Consider the following 18,220-nt stretch of genomic DNA (forward strand, 5'->3'; position numbering starts at 1 on the left):
GAGACGTATCTGAAGAATTACTGTTGTTGAAAATATGAGTGCAAATACACTTGTTTCTGTGAAGTTGCATCTTGGAAAAAAGAGTGTAACTTTATATTCTTAATTCTATTTTGTCACTGCTCTGTGTAGAGATTGCAGAATTAAATATACATTTTCTGAGAAACACCTCAAATGACATAAGGTGATCTGTGCTGCACGATCTTGATTAAAACACTGGGAAAGCTGAAGTTATTCAGGAATGGTGACCTAAAAGAGAAAGAGTAGAACAATTCAGAAATCTGTAATGACATATATTGTCTGGATTTGAGAAAATTTGTATTATCTGAAAATCAGAATTTTGTGCCCTATTTTGTATCCAGTGTTCTATATTTGACTTCCAGTTTGAACAGAGAGGAAGCACCAGCATAGCTTGACAATTAGCAGCATTGCTTGCTAATGAGACCAGTGCAATTCTTTATGAAGAAGGACCTGATGTTATAATAAAAATAGCTTTCTAAGAGCTGTGGCTTTGCACAGTATAGTGTAATGGAGTAGAAGTATGTTCCCTCCTAGTGCACTGAGAATCCACTGGCAGATCAGAATTAAAAATGGGATTATATTGCCTAACTACAACTGTTTGTTTAATAAGCAGAGATTAACACTGTTAATTTCCTTCAGGGAAATGTTCTGCTGCTGCTCTAGATGTCCTAGCTAATGTATTTCGTGATGAACTTCTGCCACACATCTTGCCACTGTTGAAGGAATTGCTTTTCCACCCCGAGTGGGTAGTTAAAGAATCTGGTATCCTTGTTCTTGGTGCAATTGCTGAAGGTAAGGCAACAGTTCATATCAGGTTGCTGTTTTTTAAATTGGTTCTAGAGTAGCTTGGGTGAACTTACTAATGCAAACAAGTATATGTCCTTAGCTGGTTTACTTTTGGTGATTAATCTCTTCATCTACTGATTGGTGACTGCAGTTAGTTTATTTTTCATTTTCAAATTTATACACATTTGGGAGGCTGAAAAGATTACATAATTGCTTTTATTTCTCCTTTTCTAAACTTCACAGTATAGAGGTATTGTTGTCTCTCAAAATACTACCTTGATTTCAAAGAAGATAAATGTTTAATAAATTTTAGCCTTAGATTTTAAGTGTTTTCAGAAATGGAGAAAACCACTCCTGTGATTTTGGTACACTAAGATAGATGCCTTTTGTAGATGGTCCTCCAATTAAAACAGGCTAACTTCCATTCTTTTTTACTTACTGACAATCTTGCTTGGCTTTTTGCTTGAAGTTCCAGCATTTCTGTCCCTTTTGCGAGCTGAAGAAGTAGATTTGGGTTCATGCTTGGATTATCTTTTTTTCCCTCACTGTCTAATGAACATACTTTTTTTACTATTACTAGAAATTTTTAGTTGGTTCTGATTGGAAGTCCAGCAAGATGGAAGTTAGTACTTCTGGCAAATCTCAATGCCTTACTGCCCTTCCTGACTTGAAGGGTACAGATTTTATTTGTGGTCAATATTTGTATGATTTTAGGAAAAACAAAGAAATTTGAATTTCTTAATGAATCCGTTTTCATGTGATGTTTGGTTGTCAAGACCATCTTTCTCTGCTTGGTATTTTCTTGCTTACTCTGAGTAGACTGAAATAGGGACTTCAAACTTAGAAAATTTATTTGGATGTACTTGCTATACTAAGTTCAATAAAGCAGAATTTCAGGAAACTGGGGAAGCACTGAAATAGAAATATAATTGAAAGTAATGTAATTTTAATTGAAGATTTAATTGTTATCTAATAATTTAAATTTAATTATTATACAGTATTACAATATTTATTATTTATGTAAGAGGCTTTATCTTAGAACTTTATATAAATTAGGTAGACTTGCTTTGTTAAAATACTTGTTAAATTATTTATAAAATTTTAAGCTTTGTGTTCCTATGTGATAGAGAAGGAAAATATGTCTCTCATAGGAAACAGAAAACAATGGAATTTTTCATTAATTCTGGTACTGGAATAGCTATATTTTTCTTTCCAGGCTGCATGCAGGGTATGATTCCATATCTTCCAGAGCTAATCCCTCACCTTATTCAGTGCCTCTCTGACAAAAAGGCTCTTGTGCGCTCCATTACATGCTGGACTCTTAGTCGCTATGCACACTGGGTAGTTAGTCAACCCCCAGACACATACTTGAAGCCATTAATGACTGAGTTGCTAAAGCGTATCCTGGATAGCAACAAGAGAGTACAAGAAGCTGCCTGCAGGTAAGCCAAAGCTTAAGCAAACATCACTATCATGACACTGTTTTTTTCCCATGGGAAGCTATTTCATGCCCTTACCAGTGAATGTGTGACTTCATTTCTAGCTCTTTATGTATTGTTTCTCTTAAATTGCAGTAGATGCAATTTTCTCCCAAATTATAATGGCATTAAAAAAGTTAACATCCATTTCTCTTGTGCACTTTGTTTTCAGAGTGTGTAAAACACCAGCCTAAATAATTTATTGTACTAAATTAGCTGTTTGCAACACTTATTTTCAATATATGCTATTTCATTGACCAGAAATTTGGAATTTTTAAAAAAGGAACACAGTCAGAACTAATAACAGTGGAAAGCTGTCCTGACATTGGATTACTGAAATTGTTTATACTTAGCTCAGTATTACCAAAACATTTAGGTTATGATTATTTCAAGGGATATTATCTTTCTTTTGAAATGAGATGTTGGGAGGTAAGATTCCCTTCTTCCACTTATCTACTTCTTCCAAAAAAAAAAAGAATTTATTACTTAATTAGTGGACACAACATTAATGGAATGGGAATGTGCACCCCCTTGTGCATCAAAAAAAATTTACGCATTAGTTTTTGTCAGACTGAGGTGTACTCAGCAAGCTTTCAATGTTTCTTCAAGAAGCAGTTACATATGCCTCTGAACACCTGAAACATGTAGAAGAAGTAGTAGTAGTAGTAGTAATAATAATAATAGTAGTAGTAGTAATAATAGTAGTAGTAGTAGTAGTAGTAATAATAATAATAGTAGTAATAATAATAATAATAATAATAATAATAATAATAATAATAATAATAATAATAATGATGATGATGATGATGATAATGATAATGATAATGATAATAGTAATAGCCAGCCCCAAATATCAGTAGTGCCTAAGGGCAGTGATGAGTTCAGAGTTCTTGGGCTAAGCTTTGCTCAAAAGGAATATATATCCTTGCAACAAGTTTGGGTAGCTTTAGTGTCTTCTCTATTTATTCTATTAAAAAAAAACCCAAACAACCAAACCCAAATGCAAAGCCCAAAAACCAAACAAAACAAAGAAGCAACCAAAAACATCCCCAAAGGAAAATCTTCCACTTCTCTTCAAGCCTTCCTTTTCCAAAATATGGGTGAAAATGTGCGTTTAGTTGAACACAGCTGTGTTGTAGTGTAGTTAAATAACTTTACCTGGTACTTGCGACAAATGTGCAATGGGCCATGGAAACCAGGAAATCTGGGATAGAAATATTAAAAATTACAGTACACCTGATTTTTTTTTTTTTTTTTTTTTTTTTTTTTTTTTTTTTTTTTTTTGTTTAATTTTAAGTCAAATATCAGACTTAGAGCATGTTTTGAGATACTTTCTTTAGAGCCGGGATTCACTAGAATTACTATTGCAGCTAAAAATAAACTGGGAAATTTCATTATAAGGAAAATGTAGAGTTGTTATAAGTCAAAACATATTTACTAGCTTTTTAAATTGTAAGGAAATACAACGAACCTTCTTGGACAGCAATTAAGAGCTTCATCCCAACACTGAATAGTTGCATGCATTGTTTATGTTTTCCAAATTTGAAGACTGGTCACAGGATATTTTATGTTTTTGTTCCTAACTTTTGTGTGGTAGCAGATATCTAACATTCACTTCTGTACTTTTAAGAAACTGCTCCTGTAGTTGGTGACAGACAGAATGATATTTTACTTAAATACGTTTTCCTGCTCAAGTTGTATGCCTTTCTGAAAGAATACTTCATAATAAAATAAAAAATAAATAGTTAAATAAATTAAGTAAGAATGCTAGCCATTTCGAGTTCACGGTTCTCTTGTGTAAAAAAACCTGCATTTCTATATTTGGTAGCACACAGGGATTGTTCACTGCACGCGGCGATGCATGCATTTTAGTGCAGAGACAAGCTAATAATAATCTTGTTGACAAAGCTAGGCCAGTAAATCTTCAATAGCTCCATAATTTTTTCCTTTCCTTAATGTTTCTCTGAAGCAGTGTCTCTGGTGTGCAGGGACTTTTTTGGTTTTGTTTCATTTTGGATGGGTTTTCTTATTGCTGCCATTGAAACACTGGATAGACAAGCATGATGTCTTGATGTGTGCTTTGACCAAGAGCAGCTAAAACTGTTCATAGTCTGTATTTGCTTTTAGTTTTCCATGTCTTTCTATATCTTTTTCTATGTAGTGAACAGCTAAGAGATGTGATGTTTGCATTGTACTGGCACAGCAGCACCAAAATCTCTAGGTGCAGCTACTGTGTACATTAAAAATAGTGGTCCATTTTTAACTTAAATAATCAGCTTTTGTTGTGGTTCCTTCTATATATTGTAACTTTTCTGCTAATGTTTTTTTTTTAGTGGGGTCTTCTGTGTATCCCTAATGAGTTTTATGCAGTATTTTAAAATTTGGTTCTTGACAGTAGGAGAACTGGATCCTTATTGGTAATTCTGTGTTCAGTTGAAGAAGATCAAAGTTATTTAAGTATTACCTTTTTGGAGGCATATCTTACATGAATTTGAGGACTTAAACACAGCTCTACCTTTAAATAGAAATATGTTAAGTAGGGCATTTTGGGATTGTCTTGTTTCATTATTTCCAAGGTACTAACTTGTTTTATTGTCGTTCAGTGCCTTTGCTACTCTAGAAGAGGAGGCTTGTACAGAACTTGTTCCTTATCTTGCATATATACTTGACACTTTGGTCTTCGCATTTAGTAAATACCAGCATAAAAACCTGCTCATTCTTTATGATGCTATAGGAACCCTAGCAGATTCTGTAGGACATCATCTAAATAAACCAGTGAGTATACCTTTTGTTCTGTAGAAGGATTTACCATATTTGAAAAGCATGTTCAGTGTTTTTTGTAGTGTGCTTTACATGTTATAAACTAGAAATGGTGTTATTTCTGTGTATCTTTTATTAGTGCTACATGCTTACAGATAAAATTTTCCCACTGCACAAATATTTGCCATCTTGAGTAAACAAGCAAAAGTGTGTAGTGTTTTGTGAAATGTGCTGTTCATTATGGTTTTTTACTTTGTGCTTCAAGTTCTTTAGCTCAGAGGAGAGATCAGTTAGATACTCCTTTGGACAAAGCACAGATAACACAAGCAAATGTGTGGGGGTTTTTTCAGAGTACATGTATTAATTAGTAGATATACACATCATATGTTTGCATCTTATGATGGTTATTGAGACTTCTTTTGTTTCTCTATAGCTCTTCAAATGACACACATGCCCTAGAAAAAAGCATTTTTAGTTGTTTCCATGGTATTTTACTTGCCATCTGGACCCCACACCATCAGGGGATCTGTCTTTCAGTCTCTCTCTATAAGCCTGGCCACCTTGATATTTGACAGTACCAGGAGTATGCTAAATGGCAGCTCCTGATAAGGGTGGGACTTTCTTTAGTCAGTTGGAATTTTGTACCTTTGGACGGAGCAAAATCTGTTTGCTCTTTGGATACCTTCTATGGAAAACAACCCTCTAGAGGTTCCTTGCTTAATGTCCTTGTGACAGTGGCTGTGCAGTGGCAAGGAAGCGAACTTCATATAGAAGGGCTAAGAGCCTCCTTCTGGAGGGGTAGGAAGTTACTTTCTTCATGGATGGCTAGTTTGAGGAAGAAGTTTCAGAACTTGTGGTCATGGAGATGGGGTTGTAGCATCAGGGCAGTCAGAGATGGTTGAGAAAAGCAGGTGGCAGATGTAGAGCCACAATGTAAATATAAAAATGTTTTCTGTACACCTTGTGACAGTCAGACAGGTAACCCAGACAGCTATGCTGAAACCAAACCTGGAGAAGAGATTCCCTTTGTAAAGGTACTTACGTGCTTTAGGAAAGAGTATCAAACATAAATTATAAATTCTAGTATTAAAATATTTCTATGAATTGCAATAGTGATTGAATTACAGTATACATGTTTGTTCCTTTTTTTGAAAAAGTAGAATATATCTCAGTTTTTTTTACTTTGAAATAAAGTGGTATGCAGTAAAGTGTTTAGCAGCTGATGCATTTTCATCCTAAATAGGAATATATTCAGATGCTAATGCCTCCATTAATCCAGAAGTGGAACATGCTGAAGGATGAAGATAAAGATCTTTTCCCTTTGTTAGAGGTAAATGTTAAAATGTGAATATTTTTATCAACTTATTTTAGAAATTATTTTTTTTACTGAAGGTGTTCCTCCTAGTAAATAAGACTATAAAAGCTGACATTTTTAGCTGTTTTCTATTAGGGCAAAAATATTCTGACCATGGTAAGAAAATTATATGACTGAATTTATGTCCTTAGGTTTAGCAGAAATTCTTTAGATTTTTTTCTGCCATTTTGGAGTGCTTTCTTTGATAGATTGTTTTAGAAAAAAAAGGGTTCTATCCTCCTTTTATTCTTGTCTTCTTTCTCCTTGCTCTCTCTTCATCCCTCCTTTAAAACTATTGTCAGACAAGCTGAAGGTATGAACCAGGCTATGTAGTCTAATGCTCTGTACTTGCTGAATGTGAAGCACCTCTAGGGGAAAACACCTCTAGAAAAATTAGTTTTGTAACTCTTAGGTTGTATTAGGGCTTGTTCATGGTCAAGATTCTGCAGTTTAGCGTAAGCGCTGTCTGAATTATTGTAACTAGTTTTGTATGCATTCTTGGCTATCTCTAAGAAGATGCTGCTGCTGAGATTTTCTCAACTGGCATATGCAGGAGTGAGTAACAACTTGCTGATAGTTGCCTTGACTCAGCTAAATCGGTACCGCCTTTCTAGGTTATATTTACTTAATCAGTTACATATTGGTGTATTTAAAATCCTAATACCTTCCAAAGTGCCTCTCCCAAATAAAAGATTCTTCAGGGATGTAGTAGGAAAAGTAGTGACTGTTTTCTCTCTCGCCTCTTTTTTTTTTTTTTTTAATTCCAGTGCCTGTCGTCAGTTGCTACTGCCTTGCAATCTGGCTTTCTTCCATACTGTGAACCTGTGTACCAGCGTTGTGTGAATCTGGTGCAGAAGACACTTGCACAAGCCATGGTATTCTGCTATAACTATTCTATATATATATATATATATATATATATATAACAGTGTTACTGTGCTAAACCAAAGTTTAACTATGTAAAATTAGAGGTGTGCAGGGAAATTGAATATCTAAATGAAGGTGCAGTTCTGCAACTTCTTTATGCATAATCCTGAGAAAATCTAGTATAATTTTGAAAATGTGTACTTATTTGTTGCAGTTGCATAATGCTCAGCCAGACCAATATGAGGCTCCAGATAAAGATTTCATGATTGTGGCTCTTGATTTACTCAGTGGTTTAGCTGAAGGACTTGGAGGCAACATTGAACAGCTAGTAGCTCGCAGCAATATCCTGACACTAATGTATCAGTGCATGCAGGTGAGATGAGTAAGGTATTTGATCCACACATTTTCTTTATTCAGAGAACGAGAAACTCTTCTAAAATTGTTATTTTTTTTCTTCCTCCCTTTAGGACAAAATGCCTGAGGTACGGCAGAGTTCTTTTGCATTGTTAGGTGATCTGACAAAGGCATGTTTTCAGCATGTTAAACCTTGCATCGGTATGTTTCTTTTACATGTTTAATAACTTGTTTTGCAAATGTCTAAGAGGTTGTTATTAGCCATTGTCATGCTCCCTATTCTATGGGTTGCCTTTTTATGGTGTTGGACATAGTAATTTTCCTTTATCAACAACAGTCTGTAGTCTTTTGTCCCTTGAATTGTATGTTAAGAATACATGTTCCTAGTTTTGTGGACAGTGTAAAAGTTCATTTTTCTTCTTTATTTTTACAGCTCTTTCTGTTCTACTAGAATTTATTTTAAAGTGAAAAAGTATATAATATACATAAATTTAAAAATGGGCTAGAAGATAGGTTTTACTTTGTTTTTCTGCTTTGTTTTTTATTTCTGTGGGAAGTAACATCAGTGATGCACTTCCACAATATTAGCTCTTTCTTCGCACAGGTACTGTTGAGATGCACTTGCCAAATGAGTGCCTGGATAGGCTTGGAATTTAAAATTAATTTGGCAGATGTTATAATGACCTTTTTGACTCATTTTTCTTAAAATTTAATCAAAGATTAAATTTAATCAAAGTTGTGATTACCTTCTAGTCTTCGTTGTATTTTCAAGAGTAGCTAAATGGTTATCCAGGTGATTTTGGGGATGTTCAGCCTTATGATAAAACTTCTAGTGCTTGTATGTTGTTTTTTTAATCTCTCTTCATCTCTCTCGTCTCACCTAAACAAGGGAGGGAAAGAAGATTTCTACATAAAGGTTGTATAAAGATAAGCACTATTAGAAAGATTTTAAAAGCATAATTTGGAAATATTTGCATTTATCTGCTTAGGTTCTAAATTCCAGGTTAATCTCATGTAAAGCTGGAATATAGCTCTTGTTAATTTGAATGTAGTACATTCTAGGTATTTAAATAGGCTTACATTATCTTTTTCTTGAACATCCCTTTTTCTTCCCTTCACAATCTTAAAGTAATGAGACAAGATGGTTGTATTGTGTGATGAGTTTTTAAAATATTGTTCTTTCTAGCTGATTTCATGCCAATTTTGGGAACCAACCTAAACCCTGAATTCATTTCTGTGTGTAACAATGCCACCTGGGCAATTGGAGAAATCTCTATCCAGATGGGTAAGATATAATTTTTTCTTTAAATCTCTACACATTTAGAATTATTTGTCTTTGTGTTTTGGGTGATTTTTTTTTAGATGATACCTTTATGTTAATATTTAAATTGCGTTTGTGATCCATGTCCCTGTTAGTAAGTTAAGTGTACATGTTCTGTTTACATTATGTATATTAATGGTCATTTTCTTCTGATTTTTTTTTTTAATTATTGTTTCAGGTATAGAAATGCAGCCTTATATTCCAATGGTCTTGCACCAGCTTGTAGAAATAATTAACAGACCCAACACACCAAAGACGTTGTTAGAGAACACAGGTACCCAAAAAATAACCTGTACATGGTGAAAGGAATTAGAAGATTTTTTTTTTAATAATTGTTTTTTGAAATTACTTAGGAGAACAACACCAGAACTGATTTTTTTATGTACTTGGCTTTTATAAGCAAAAGCAGCTCTGTTTTGTACAAGCTCTTACAAGTCTCAGTCTTGCAACAAATCATATATCTAGATTCTAATTGCTGTCTCCTTTTGTAACATTTATGATATATATTTATTAACTATTTTATCATTCTTCTGGTTTTATTTATGTATTAAATATGACAAATGTATGCAGTAACACTTAAGACTTAATTTCTCACTGATTTTGATGTGTGCATGTCCTTACACGTGTACTGTATATATATGTCTAGTACTGGAAAAAATGTAATTGTCATATAAAAAACAATTAACTCTTTGAATTTACAAAAAAGTGAATTTTTTTTAAGATTCACTTTCATTTTCTTGCACTAAAATCTAGATCTGTGATGGCAGTTTTACCATGACATAACGGAAATTATGTTTAATTTCTGTTACCTGGTCACTTAATGACAAATTCCTGAAAAGAATTCTAATAATGGCATGCATATTTTATGTTCTGATTTTGCATTCCAAATTGGGAGTAATTCTCAAATGCCTTACTGAATTGGAATTTCTGAGGCTTGTTTCTTTTGCATTTATAGAAGGCATGTTCTGATATGAAAAGCACCTTCCATACTTGAGCAGAAATTTATAGATAATGCAATGGGTTTATTGTTTACTGTTTTACTAATTGGGGATTTTTTTTCCTTCTGTATAAAAACCATCTTGTAAGAAAATTGCAATCACAACAATTTACAATTACAACAGTTTAGTAACTATATCTGATATGTTTGAATATAATGCAAATACAATGGTACGGTTATACTTTTTGAGCAAAACAAGAGCTAATTTGGAGAGCGATTTTTCAAAGCATATTTTTCCTTCAGTATTCTCTAAACTTAAAAGCTGCACTTTCTCTGCGCCTCTATCTCATTTAGTATGGAAGGTAACTTGAAGAAAAGTTTACCTAGTTTTATGGCGTATGATTGGTACTAGGTTTTGAAAAGAAAATTTTGAATCAAATAGCTAGTTGTGAAATATACCATGGAATAGTGTAACAGTATAATAAAAGTTTTCCTGCCCTGACTCCCCTCCTCTGTACTGATGGATATGTAATACCTGTAACTGAGAGGCATCCAATAGTTAATTGTATGCTTCCATCATTGTTAAGAGAATTTTTGGAAGCATCTGAACAGTGATTTTTTTTTTTTTTTTTTTAAATTCTCTTTATAGTTATTTTAAATGTGGATGGATAACTGCAAATAAATGTTGAGTGTGGTGTACTTACTATAAGTTTGTTGTGGGATATTTTGTTGTGTGCTGCTAGTATGTGCAAGAATATTACTGGTTTTGCTGTAGCTTTGTAATTAATTATGAAAACAGTTGTGAAAACATACTTTGACAGAGATTTCTGTTCCTTACTCAGACTGTAGCTGTAAGAATTTACAGATTAAACTTAAAAGTGTATTTTCATTTAAACTTCAGTGAAGTTTTGTAAGATTTTAAAAAATTTTAGACACTGTATGTGAAAAATGAGTAGCACCAGTATGTTAACAGTGAGCTGCATCACATGGAATTAATATGTTTCAGACTTGCTAGTAATATCCTGCACCAAACTTCTATTTGAGAAAGCATCATCTGCTTTATTGCATGTTTCATGAAACTGTTCACAAATGCCTGTTAATTAGAGTGTTGCATAGTATGTCCCTTGAACATAGGTTTCCTTTTTCTGCTTCATACAAATCTGCTGGATTTTAGTATTATTCATGTATTTTGCTTCAAGTAATTCTGATACATTATTCCCCACCCTCTCCTTTTTCTAAAGATTAATCTTTCGTGAGTTGAGCAAACACCATTAAAACACATTTGCATAATGATACTTTCATCGTTCTGTCTCTCGGAACAAGAACCAAACTACTAATTATGGTGAAGCAATCTTGCTTTTCATGTGTCCTCATGTTTTGGTATCAGAAGTCAGCCTCTTGTACATCTTATGAGGAAAACTTTTGTGAGCAGGAGAAATACTAGGATTAAAGAATTAATGTTCTTCACTCAGCTGCTTTGAGTTAGCAACCATTTTAAATTAAATTCTCTATGAGATTATGGAGAAGACAAACATTTGTTAATCCTTGGAAAATGTTCCAGCTATTTAGGATTTTCAGACAGACCACAATATATTCCATGTAAAGTGTTTGGAAATGTATTTTTATGATCGATTAGGTCTATAAAACCTTGAATTCTATGGATAAAATAAAATGTGTAGAATGCTTGATACTAAAATTGAAAATTATTAATTTCCTTTTTTTAAAAAAATATCCATTATAGTGCATTTCAATAAAAACTTTGAATTTGTAAATTTACTATAAATGATTATTCTAAAGAGGGACAGAATGACTGCTTACATCAGAAAGCTTTTGGATTTGTAATTGTGTTTTTGGTGTTCTCTCATACTTCTTTAATTTTTTCTTTTACCTTGGAGAGTATACCATATATGTTGCTGCCTCTTATTTAGGGGGTGGTAATAAACAGCACTGGTGAAATCTTATGTTTATTATCATACACAGATTCTGTTGGTTTCTGTTTCTGAGTTATTTGTTGTTTTTTCTTTATTTTTTCTCCTCCCCCCTCATTTGCTCATGTCTTGGTTGGCGTTTGGTGGTGTATAACCGTGATTGCGTTACCTTAGCAATAACAATTGGTCGTCTTGGTTACGTTTGTCCTCAAGAGGTGGCCCCCATGCTACAGCAGTTTATAAGACCCTGGTGTGTATTATTCAATCTTTTTTTTTTAATTCATTTTTCTTCACTCTCTTTCTTTCTTTCTTTCTTTCTTCTCTCTATCTCACTTTTAGATATATTTTCAGTTGGTTACAAAATCTCAATCCTTAATCATTGCCAACCATGTGACTAATCTTGTCCTATCAGGTTTGTGAGTTTTTAGTAGCACCGTCATGTATTCTTTATGTTGTGGCTAACGACTAATTTATGCATGGGATAAGATTGTCACATGCTTGCTGTGTTAAAGCTTGACTATGAAAGAGCATTTTAAAATCCACCAGAATGATAATACAATGCATGCAAATATTGTAAAAATTTAAACAGTGCATTACGTAAAATTCAGTCTGAGGCTTGAAATGCTATAAGGAATATATGTTTATAGATTTGTTACGTATAAAATAGCTTGCTTGCTGCTGTTAAAGTTCAATAACTGTTCTGTAAGTGGTATCTGACATAATTCATACTGTGACAGTATTTATGTTCCGCTTCTAATAATGATAGTTATTTAAGTATTTCAGATATATGTTTCTTTTGTATTTAATGGAATAGAGGTCACACTTTTTGAGTACAGTGTATCAAAAAAAACAGATTCTGGAGGTGATGCCTAATGGGATTATGCTAGTAAAAACTGTGTGCAATAAGTGTTTTTCTAAGTGTTCAGTATTGTGTTTCAGATAATTTTATCAGTGTGACTTATTCCATCAGATACTGTCATCTAGTTTTGACTTGATTGAAGAAAAGTAATAGGGTTATCTAAGTCTTGCTTTCCAATTCATTAGGTGCACCTCTCTGCGAAACATAAGAGACAATGAGGAAAAGGATTCAGCGTTCCGTGGGATATGTACCATGATTACGGTCAACCCCAGTGGAGTAGTCCAAGTAAGATACATTAATAGAGGCTTACTTTTCTTTATCCATGTGAAATTTAGGGAAAGCTGTATGTTGCGTATGAAAAAGTTTACCTTGAGGAGATGCCTTGCAGTACATGATGTAGCTTTATTTTGAGGTCAAGGAGCCAAAAATGTTTATATTGTGAATGATCTGTGCTGTGATGCTTCAGTAGTTGTCATCTAGAAAGGAAAGGGGAGAAGTATTGTTAAAGTCAGTTTTGTCTTTTACTGGCAATGAATATGTAAATAATGAACTTCTATTAAAATAACTGTATTTTGATATTACTGTCAGGTTGTGGTCAGGATCTGTATGCAAATATAAGGTAAAAATTAACATTCTTAAACCCATTTTCCAGATGTAACCTAAGTTTAAAACAAGAAACAGAGCAGTAACCACACTTTTGTTCTTAACACTTGGGTAGGGAAGATTCTGTTTCAACTTTGGATAAATTTTTCAAATAGTCAATATGACAGTGAACATGCGTCTCTTTAAAATAAATGGTACAATTGAAGAATAGAATATGACTTTTATCTTTAGACTTCACACCTCTAAAGTAAATCTGTATCCATGTAATATTTTTTAAGAGGAAAACAAAACTGATCTTTCCGTTTTCTCTGCCTAGAATTCTTGTTCCTGAAACACAAGAATTCTGTTTACCTTGTTTTGAAATTTTCAGTTGATTTCATTTAGGCCTTATTCTATAATTTACATTTAAGTCTTCTAATGTCTGTTCATTCATTTAGTTTACAGAGAGGGGTTCAATAAGGGCCCATTTCATTAACTCATCTCTCCACTCCAGTCATCATCTTCATTTCCTATTATGTCGTTAGCAAAATTATTTTTTAAGGCTGGTGTTCTGTTGGTATAGGAGGAGGTAATGCATGACAGCAGATGAATGGAGTATAGGGATTCTGTGATGGCTTTAGTTTTGAACCTGTATAATAAACATTCTCTGTCCCAGTAAAAAACTACATAAAGAAATAAAACAGGATTTTTTTTCCCTAACTGGAAATGTGTGAGAGATATATTTGTTGCTTGTGACTGAAATAAGTGGATCTTGCATTTGTATGTTTTGTATGTAAACTGAAAGAATTAAAGTTATACTAGTGTGATGCAGAGGGGAGAGTTGGGGTTGTTTTCATCATGGTTTAATTTAAGACACTCAGCAATTTCTGTTGCTTAGCATTTAGGCATACAGTAATTTACCATTGTCTGAATTAAGTGGAAAATAAATACATAAAAGCAAAAGCAGTTGTAAATTAGGATCAAAGACCATCCACGGTTCACAGAATGAACATCAAGTATTGTTTTCAGATGTATAAACTGAGATTTCTAACCTATATGATTGTTTAATGTTGTAGGACTTTATTTTTTTTTGTGATGCTGTTGCATCATGGATTAGCCCAAAAGATGATCTACGAGACATGTTCTGTAAGGTAAGGTTGATAAGATAACAGTATATTCTAGTGGTGGTTGTTTTACATCTTCTGGTTTCTTTCTTTCTGTCTCACTGCTAGCTCTTAGTGTGTTTGTGGTCATGGAGGTTTCTCTGCCCTCCATGGTTCAAGCAAGGTTATAAATTGTCAGAAAAGCGTCATGAAAATCCGGACTTCTTTTTTTAATCTGTATCATTTTATATGCATTTGGATTATTCCAAACTTTTTGAAATAGTTGAAAAGTTTGCTTGAGGTGTTTTTTGAAGGGATAATCATCCTCAAAGAGCTTTTCATAATGTCCAGCCTACTATGTTTTTCCTGCATTTGGAAGAATGGGAGATTATACTACATGTAAGACTTTTTTTCAGAAAATGAGATTTATATGGTTCAAGAATATTTTTTGCCACAAAAATGGCTACTTTATTTTGGAAACATACATAAATTTCAAATTAAAAATATATCAGTGATATATTTTTTGTTTCTCCTAACTCCCGCTGGAAGTAATAGATTGCTTAATCCTCCTCAGAATCCCTCTTGCTTGAATAAGTTTCAAGACACTAACATGCAGTTATACCTAAGAATTCATCCCTAAGCAAAGTGTCAGTAGAATTTAAAAAAAGGACTGTGTGCCTTGTATTAAGTAAGTAAAAAAGAAAAAAGCTCCACCCAGAAATCAATATATTGTATTTTAGCACTAGTGTCTTAAATTTTGAAAGAAGAGAGAGAAATACAGAGAAGTGGTTTGCCTTACAAGTTTTAAAGTAAAATCCCCATTTTTAGAAGTTCTGTGTCAAAAGTAAGTTTCATAATATTCTTAAAGTAAAAATGGAGCATATTCTTAAGTGCTTATTAGGATCATGGGTTGGTATTGTCACTTTTTCTTCAGTTGGTGACATGTGTGAGTATCAAATCAGAAGCAAGAACTTTTCTATCTCATCTTTAAGAGCAAAGACAGAAATCTAGCTGTCCTAATTAGTCTCTCAGACCTCCTTCCAAGGAACATTAGAAAAGATCTATGAGTATTCATCAGCAGAATGAAACATCAATTACACCTTAAAAGGAGGTCCTGGATAGAGTCTATGATGATGCCCGAAGCAGTCTCACTGCATGTTTTTGAACCAGACCTTCATCAGGATAAACTCCTCCTTCTCAGATTCTTTCCAAGTTATCCGTTTAGGATAAAATGCATTTATACTAAACAGAGTGTTTCTTGGTCACTTGGCATAAAGACATCCTTGCTTTTTTAAACAAGCAATTTTAAAGTCTTTTTGTGGATTTTGCCTTGCAGAGAAGGGAGACAAAGCTTTCTGCAGTGATGGCATGCAGGGTTTTTAAACTACTTCTTAACGAATGTACAATTGTTATAGTCCAACTAGATGTTTTTCCAGCAGTAATTATGACTTTAGGGAAAAAGGGCAAGAAACAAGATTTGTCCAGGTTTTGAAGTCTTTTTATTTGTTTATTTTTTAGTACTAGAACTGGAAGAGAAAATACTTTCAAGAGCATGAATAGATGAGATGAGCTGCCACTCATCAAAATCCGACTTACCATCTTTTGTCATATCTGAGCATTCTTAGATTTTCAGTAGTTTCTTAGCAGCTGGTTAATGTGACTCTTTGGGTTTAGGAAAGAGCCTGCTTGTGGGAGGGAGAAAAGCAGTAAGTTAACTAGTTGCATGTAATGTCATTAACACTACATATTTTTAAAACCAGCTCTGTTTGACAGTCTTGCGTTGAGCGTGAACTTGTTACCATGAGCTTGAATTTTGACATTGCCTTTTATTTGAGGATGTTTCCTGACAGACTGTTCCACAGTTCAGTTACACTAAGTGTAAAAAGGGAAAGCAATTTAGATTTTCTTGGTATAATTTTCTATGAAGAATGGTAGTTTTGTCTGCTTTTGTCCTTTCTAATGGTTGGCTTTTACTTGCTGTTTTAAGACATAGCATACTAAGATTTTTTTTTCTATACTGTGATTTCATTTTCAGTTAGTTTATTACATCGGAAGGTCCAACTGAAACCTGTGGATTATTTGTTTTCCTCTTTCACTGGCTTTTGATTGCCATTGACTGTGTATCCCTGTTATTTCAAAACGAAGAAGATTTTAAGAGCTTCATTTTTAGTGAAGTTGTCTTACAGGTTCTATGCAGAAAACAGAGTTCTCAAAGATTTTATGTTTGTGCTAGAAATGGACAAGTATTCGTTCATTCAAAAGCTGGCTGCTGTTTAACTCAATTCCCCACAACATGCTTCACATTTATTAAAAAATAAATGTGAACACAGTAGTCTTAAAACATATGAACTCTGTCAATGGATTGGATGGATGGATGGATGGATGGATGGATGGATGGATGGATGGATGGATGGATAACAGTGAATTAAAAAACTATAAATAAACATTCTGAAGTGGCTTAACTCTAGGTTTTAAGTTGCCTATTAAAAATATATATATAAATACGTATACTAGTTTCTTTGGTTAGCTATATTCTTTATGTCATCTTTAAAGAAACACATTAAGAAAGACCTTGCTCTACTTTCTTTGCTTCTTTGTAGCATTTCAGTATGATATTGATGAATTCAGATTGCCAAATGTACAACGCAGCAGTTTGTAGCTTACTGTATATGAGGCTAGTAAATAATGTACCCTCTGTCTTTTGCTTATTTTGACTTCCCCTTTCTTTCCCCTCTGTAGATTCTTCATGGATTTAAAAATCAAGTTGGGGATGAGAATTGGAGGCGTTTCTCTGACCAGTTTCCTCTTCCCTTAAAAGAGCGCCTTGCAGCTTACTATGGAGTTTAACCTCATGCACTGGAGCTGCAGTCCCATAATTAGAGGTAAGCACATGAGTCTTACTTGCCAAAGAGAGCTGGGACTTCCTCCCTGTTTGCATCATATGAAACATAATTAATTCATCAGTCTAGAATTGCTGAAGTTTAATAAGCAAAATGATGAATATGATCCTCAAGTCATCGTACAAAAGACACAGGCTACCTTCTATGTTATGAATTAATAGATGGCAGATGTGGTCAAAGTGGGAATACTCTTCTAGGATAAGAAAGCAGGTTTGTTAGCTATAAGTAGTATATGAGAAGTAGCTATGAGAAGTATAATGACCTCCTGACTACATACTAAATTATCTTTCCACTGAATAAAGAATGCTATGCTACTAACTGCAGTAACTGTAAAGTTTTAGTTTGGGGGAGGCGGATGTGTTTATTATTGCCATGTTCCATTTTGTGTGTCAACTCAGAATTATTAGATACTTCCATGTGGGGAACAATTCAGCTTTGACAAAGAACAGTGAAAGTGCATTCCAGAGTACCTCTATTATTTTACCATCTTGCTTTGTATGCTGCTTGTATATGCTGTATAGAGCAAATTTCCCATGTGTGATACTGTGTGAAGAGATTATTATATTATCCAAAAAAGAGAGCGAATTAAGTTTATTCTTTTAGTCTTTATACAAATTTGATACTTCTAGTAGAATTTTTGTACTGAAATTATGAGAGTGAGTCATGCAGTTCTGTTTAGTGTTGAAATGGACAACTATTTAAAAGTCAGCCTAAGATTTTTTCAAAGTCAATGTCGTAAAAAATCCTATTTGCATTACATGTTTGATTGGAACAATGGATTAAAAATAAAACAGCTACATGCTTATCAATGAGGACATTTTAGTTCTGACTTAAGGGTGTTTTCTTCTCCCAATGAAAAGAAAACAAAGTGATAAAATCCATTATTCTCAGTTTCAACTGCAGAAAAGCTACGGCAATCTTGTTTAATCCACTTGAAAAGGAAGCTGCTAGGTCAGTTACCGATATGTTTAAT

At 33.6% G+C, this 18,220-nt stretch overlaps 1 protein-coding gene across 2 annotated transcripts in view; it reads left to right on the forward strand.

Annotated features, from left to right (window-relative positions):
* The window catches only part of TNPO1 (transportin 1), a 56,636-nt gene that overhangs the window by 32,575 nt on the left and 5,841 nt on the right, over positions 1–18,220 (forward strand). For both annotated transcript variants that reach the window (XM_056514473.1, XM_056514472.1), the window contains 13 exons: positions 658–810; positions 2,021–2,246; positions 4,886–5,057; positions 6,286–6,372; positions 7,164–7,271; positions 7,478–7,636; positions 7,731–7,818; positions 8,804–8,902; positions 9,117–9,212; positions 11,978–12,053; positions 12,848–12,947; positions 14,321–14,395; positions 17,087–17,229. In XM_056514473.1, the coding sequence (XP_056370448.1) occupies positions 658–810; positions 2,021–2,246; positions 4,886–5,057; positions 6,286–6,372; positions 7,164–7,271; positions 7,478–7,636; positions 7,731–7,818; positions 8,804–8,902; positions 9,117–9,212; positions 11,978–12,053; positions 12,848–12,947; positions 14,321–14,395; positions 17,087–17,194 (1,547 nt within the window). In that variant the 3' untranslated portion in view covers positions 17,195–17,229. The remainder of the gene's footprint in view (positions 1–657; positions 811–2,020; positions 2,247–4,885; positions 5,058–6,285; positions 6,373–7,163; positions 7,272–7,477; positions 7,637–7,730; positions 7,819–8,803; positions 8,903–9,116; positions 9,213–11,977; positions 12,054–12,847; positions 12,948–14,320; positions 14,396–17,086; positions 17,230–18,220) is intronic.

The sequence above is a fragment of the Oenanthe melanoleuca genome, chromosome Z (assembly GCF_029582105.1).
Source record: "Oenanthe melanoleuca isolate GR-GAL-2019-014 chromosome Z, OMel1.0, whole genome shotgun sequence".
Lineage (NCBI taxonomy): Eukaryota > Metazoa > Chordata > Aves > Passeriformes > Muscicapidae > Oenanthe > Oenanthe melanoleuca.